Raw genomic sequence first — 6,143 nt, forward strand, 5'->3', positions numbered from 1 at the left:
CCTAGATGGATAGTCACCACAAGGGGGGTGTTGGAAGTTCTTGCGAGAATTTGAAGAACCCTAAACCTCCGCTAATCTACAAGAAGACTAAATAGCAACAGTCCAAATGGCACAGGGGCGGGACAGTGGTGGCAGGTTGTGTAATATCTCAAATTGGACAGTTTTTTTGTTTTTTGTTTTATTATTATTATTTTTTAAATATATGAGATTAAATGGAGCTGTCTTGGGAAAGGAAAAAAATATTCTGCGGTGTTCTAATCTTGCGGTGAACTGCAGTGCGGCCCTGAGAGCTCGACACATGAAAGTTGTAATATCCAACAGTGCCAAGTTCAAGAAGAAATGAAAAAAAACTGCCTTGCCAAACTTGCATTGTTGGATGAAGCTTCTTCCACGTGTTGAGCTCTCAAGCCCATGGTTTTAAGTATCTATATCGTATCGCCCGATACCGGTTTTGCTAGTCACCAATTTCAATTCTATCAAACGAGCTGAATTGACATGTTTAGTTATGGTACAAACTAGCTTAGTTGACATGTTTTTCTGGTGTTCACATCCTATATGTATTTACGGAAAAAAAAAAAACAAACGTCCTATATGTGATTTTTTTTTTACTGAAAATTGGGAAATTATTAGGGAAAAGGTTTTTGTGGACACATGAGGCAAAATGACCGTCCAGCCTCCATGAAATGCAAAATGATGCTAATGTTGATGCTTCTACGTGTGCTTTCATTGCCCCGGAAAATAATTCTCGCCAATTCACTAAAGCCCGACAGTGTGGCAATGCTAGCCTGCTAAGTGGAGATGCCGACACGTGGCAGCTCAGACATCCAACAACCCGAGCTCAATAACTATGTTGAGCTTGGACCGTTGGATGTCTCAGCTGCCACATGTCGGCATCTCCAACTAGCACTGCCGAGCTTTAGGAATTGGAGAGGATTAAAATCCCATTGCCCCCCCCCTCTGGTGCATAGGGGCTACACTCCCAAAAGAAAACACTTACCCTTACAAAAGTACGGCATACAGATGATATGTTGGTTCCAACCATTGGATAGTGATGATGTGATCTAGTTAGCCAATTTTCAAATTTCATGGTCCAATTCAATTAAATACCCCCTTTTGTAATGACAAACATCTTGTGTAGAACATTGCTTGGTCACGTGACTCCTACGCCCAGGAGTGCACAAAATTACAGCCCTACCCTTGTGAAATAAAGAAAAAAAATCTCATCTATGTTGATGCCCCTGTGCATGCATGCTCTCATTGGTCCCCGCACTGATGCAGGGGCCACACAACTAAGCAACGATCTCTTGCCCAGTATATATATAGGGACAAAGTTCTCTGCACTGGGGGCACGGGGTGGGCAAAATGATTGTCCCGCCCCCTATATGACCCAAACCCCGCCCATGTCTTGACCCATGTGTCTGGGTGCAACCTACGCCTTGATGCGCTCCTGGACAGAGAACGTGCGCCCATATATATATATATATATGGGGAAAAAGCATGCTAACCAGTCACATGGTTCTTGTGCCCAGACACAAGACGTCATGAAATTACCACTCAAATCCCAATGAACTAAATAATCCCCTTCAATTGACCATTACCCTCTACGGGCCCTTGCCCACGGCTTCTAACTACGATAGTGTGGCACTTGATATTTCACTCTCGGATCTAATCCAATGATCCAAAGAAACACATCTACTAAATACTCAATCAAGTTAAAAGCAAAAGGTCCTGACTTGTGACACTGAGCAAAGGCAATTTCAGCCGCATCAAAGGATAGAAACGCATGGTAATTCGAATCCGTCGAATCAAAGGCGAAATCATTTGCTTAAGCAAGGGATTTTTCTTTTTCAACGAATCAATGCTCCTACATTTGTTCTTATTGGCTCTAGTGTTGGTGCAAGCGCTACACGCCCAGACAAAGATGTGTTACTCATAAAAATGGATGACTCATATTTGTCATGTGATTTTCAGAAACATCACCTCTCCCGTTGTTACATAAATAATTATACATTTATTTTTTTTTCTTGGACAAAATCACATGCTTGACAGCTAGAGTTTAAAACCCAAGAATCAAGAACCGGATCAGTCCTGACTGATTTCATTTCTATCAATTTATCGGTAGTATGTCGATAAATTGGGCCAGCAAATATTGTTGAATAATGGTAACACTCCATTCCTTGAAGGTGACAATACTTTTCATCTTGGTTTTAAGTCCAAACGGACCGCTGATCGACGAAGAACTTCGAAGAGGTCAAGGAAGAGTTCAAACGGCTTGGTGCAAATCACCATCGCAGAAGGGGCATATCTATCTATCTATATATTTATATATATATATATATATATATATATATATATATAGGGAATAGAAAACTATCCAGTCGTGCTCCCAGCGCGCCTAGACACAGACCACGCCTTAGGCACCTGTGATTTCCCCCTTTACATGGATGGGGGCCAAGGCGATCATTTTCCAGGCGCCCAAGGCGTGGTCTATGTCTAGGGAACCATTCATGTATTTAGTTCACGGCATTGCTGATGATATCGGTCACCCCTGATATCGATACATATTTGCTGTATCAGCTCGTTTCTTATCAAAACAACATTTTCCCATTTTTTTTTTTAATAAAAAAACTTATATCCATGCCGTGATGGATGTGTATCAGTCTGGTATCTGCATCAGTCAGCCGATGCCGATCCAATTGTTGGCCTTGGCACCGTCGTTGGGAGTACAAAATGGATTTCCATTAGAAGACAATACAACAATTAAATCCCAAAGGGCATAGAATGCATGCATGATAAAATGTCTGCATGCACGGATATTGGTTTCTCCGGTCTCGGCTTATGTACAAGCATCTCTTCTCATAAGTTTTTTTTATCCTTTTTCTCCCCCTTTTTTCTTTCATTCGTTCTTTCATTACAACAATTTCTCAAAACAATGATTTGTGCTGCCTACAAACAAAATGGCAGCCAACAAAAAAAAAGCAGCGTAATAAAAATAAAAAATAAAAAACAAAATCCAATTCCAAACATGACTGAAACTCCAAATGATAATAAGTGAAGCAGTCAATCTGTAACTTGGGAAACCTCCTTCTCTAACATTGAAGTCCCCAGAAAATTCATCACCTGGAAATCCTTTGTATACTTCAATAACTGCACATAGTGTCACTATTAGTACCTGAATATAATGTACAACAGAAATAATAGTACCTTTATACAGAGATCTCCAAAATACAGTGAATATACTTACTTGCTCCTCAGTCATCTTTCTAAAGCCTAATTTATTAGTCCAAATTGATTCGGCGTCCTCAGCAGCAGGTAGTACAAGATTTTCCACATTTAAGGAACATAACAAACTCTCTATACAAGCATACAATGCTTGGAAATAACCCTACAAGAACAGAGAAACTGTCTTAGCAAAAAGGATAACAAATATCACACAAGATACACATCTAGGTTTTCATCTTTACATTATTCTGCCCAGAAAATCTATGATGCTGTCTTCATTAATATAAGGCCATAAGGAGGTCAGGGGGAAAAGCAAAATGCTGCTGCATTACATATGGCACAAAGAGAGGAGGAAACTGTTAGCCCCTGCAAGGACTTTCTGGATTGCTCATCGTATGCTTGTCATGTTAACCAATCAAAGGAATATATAAGACAGAAGCATGGCCATCCAGTTCTGATATACAAGAGTATTAACTGCTCATCATATGTATGTTCCGTGCACATAATTAATCAAAATAACGAAGGCAAGCAGTTCCACACAAGCCAGTATGACACTATGACTAAACCTGGATAAAAAACACCCAAGCAAAGTCCAGCCTCTGAAACTGTAAGGTTTCAAAATCTCCCGAATAAATTTATAATTGTGTTTTCAAATTGGTGGGAGAACGAAGGCGGTGGAAGTTGGACACATAGGACCAGGCATGCAATGGGACTTCACATAGTCCATTTCTTATATTGGAAGTGTTCCCTTCAGGAGAGATATCTATGAATCTAAGCAAGATTTCTATTCCTCTAAACCTTCCACTTAAAATTCGCAGAACCTAATCTTCTGACAAACTAAGTTCCAATCATGTGGAAATCCATCATTTCACCATAGATGGATGCAGTTCCATGCCAACAAATCAACTAACCATACATGAGAAAATTTTCTTGTTCCTTGCATGTTAATTGAGCACATTAAGATGTGCAAGTCTCCCTATTCCCAAGCTGGGGACCTCTTCATCCTGATTAGATCAAGCATCAAATAGTTTACAGTTTACACCGAGTTATAACCTTGCCCCTCAAGGAACTTGTCAACCTATGACAACCATATGAAAAAGATGATTCTCCATGTCATCGCCATCATGAAGATCTAACTACAAATCAGTGCAAAATTGATCTATTCGTCTCATGGCAATCATAAAAACACACACACCCCCTTTCCTGCAGAATATATCTATTCTTTTATTCCTTTTTAGGCTCCGTTTGTTTCGGCGTAAAATTTTACCTGGAAAATTTTACTTGGTAAATTTTACTTTGTAAATGTAAAATTTTATATGTTGAAAAATTTTTCAATGCTTTTTTCCATAAAATACACAAACATTGGAACACTTATCAACATGTAAAATTTTACATGTCAATTTTTTTGAAGTGAAAATTTTACGGTGAATCAAACAGAGCCAGTAAAATTTGAATACACACCTGAGGCCTTAGTCCTGATAGGTTTGCCCATGGCCTCAGGGAAACATAACCTGAAATTTAAAGGTTGGACTGGCTGGAGTAATACAGGATAAGCCTAATCCAAGTTGCAGAACTAGTTATGTGACTGATGCATGCTAATCAACCTGGAGAGAAATTTTCACAAATAATTACAGAACCATGCTTCATGGAATAGAACTAAGGTTAAGTGCACTGGATGGGCTAATGGGTAACTCCAGTGGATGATAAAAATATGGGACAGAATAAGATGACTTGGTTATTAACAAAATAAGACCAAATGACAGAACCAATGCACAGAAATTTTCTGAGTTTAAAGCACTGATAATATTTTTTATTTTTATTTTAGGGGGGGACAAGAATGTTGGGATATGTATGTTCAGGTAGCAGTCAAATACTTTTAAGACATGGTCAGTCCAACTATTTGGGACAAGGATTGGGGGCACAGAGATGATTTAAGCAAACCACCGGTGGACAAAAGTACAACACCAAAGCCACAATTTCATAATCCTACCTTTCCTCGGTTTCCTCTACTTGTAGCTACCAGAGGAAGTTCTGCAACCTTTTGACCGAATATTCTGAGAATTCCAGCAGATACAACTATTGACCTGCAAGTGTCAAACACACAAGCAACCATAGTATCAGATCAGTAACATTACAGTAAAATGAAAACAATTAACAATACACAATATAATCCAACAAGAAAAAACTTTATTTCAGGGAAGCAACTTACTCTACACAGAGAATGACACAGTACATGCCCCCAAATTCTTGCCCAGCTATGTTTCTCCTGAAAAAATATACAATAAATAGAGAAGATGTAATAAATCGGTACGACTCCTTGACACAAAGGAGGAAAAGCAAGTCCAGTAGCACATGCCAGACAGCATAGGCACACAGGCAAGCACAGGTAAACTCATTTGGACTAATGACAATCAATTAAGAGTTAAGACTAATCAAAAGCATCGCAAAGGCATTCGAACTTGAACATTCAAAGTGTTGAAGCATTCAAGTTCACTTCCATCTCTAGCTAATTATATTCACTTAACATTGAAGCTTCAAAGTGGAAGTTAGCTACACATTCACTAAGGTTGAGGTAATCCTTACTTAGTAAAGTTCTCTTTATTATATGTTGTGAGTCCTCTTGCTCGAAATCAAGAGTAGTTAAATGTGTTGAGTCCTCTTGCTCGTCAATCAAAAATAGTTGGTGGTGTGAGTCCTCTTGCTCCTAATCAAGAGTTGTATGAGTTCTCTTGCTCATTCTCAAGATTCTTTTTAGTGGAATTCTCTCTAAGGTGAGAGGAGTGGACGTAGGCATAATTGGCCGAACCACTATAAAACGATTATGTTACTTTCGCAATTTATTTGCTTTATTTTATCAATTGTTTTATTTTCGCACTATTTCCACTAGCTTCACCTATTCACCCCCCCTCTAGGTGAATTTA

At 39.0% G+C, this 6,143-nt stretch overlaps 1 protein-coding gene across 1 annotated transcript; it reads right to left on the reverse strand.

The window, feature by feature from the left end:
• Positions 1-2,745: 2,745 nt before the first annotated feature.
• Positions 2,746-5,530, reverse strand: LOC122670795. The gene is made up of 4 exons (XM_043867785.1): positions 5,432-5,530; positions 5,213-5,306; positions 3,245-3,385; positions 2,746-3,147 (listed from the first exon to the last, which is right to left on the reverse strand). Exons 1-4 carry the CDS (start codon positions 5,455-5,457, stop codon positions 3,061-3,063), a joined length of 348 nt encoding a protein of 115 aa, XP_043723720.1. The 5' UTR covers positions 5,458-5,530; the 3' UTR covers positions 2,746-3,060.
• Positions 5,531-6,143: the final 613 nt, after the last annotated feature.

The sequence above is a fragment of the Telopea speciosissima genome, chromosome 1 (genome assembly GCF_018873765.1).
Source record: "Telopea speciosissima isolate NSW1024214 ecotype Mountain lineage chromosome 1, Tspe_v1, whole genome shotgun sequence".
NCBI classification, from domain to species: domain Eukaryota; kingdom Viridiplantae; phylum Streptophyta; class Magnoliopsida; order Proteales; family Proteaceae; genus Telopea; species Telopea speciosissima.

Coding starts and splice junctions, on each gene's coding strand:
- LOC122670795 (XM_043867785.1), bottom strand. CDS start 5,457: ATGTACTGTGTCATTCTCTGTGTAGA. Junction 5,307..5,431: donor TGTGTCATTCTCTGTGTAGA/GTAAGTTGCTTC, acceptor TGACACTTGCAG/GTCAATAGTTGTATCTGCTG. Junction 3,148..3,244: donor GAAAGATGACTGAGGAGCAA/GTAAGTATATTC, acceptor CACTATGTGCAG/TTATTGAAGTATACAAAGGA.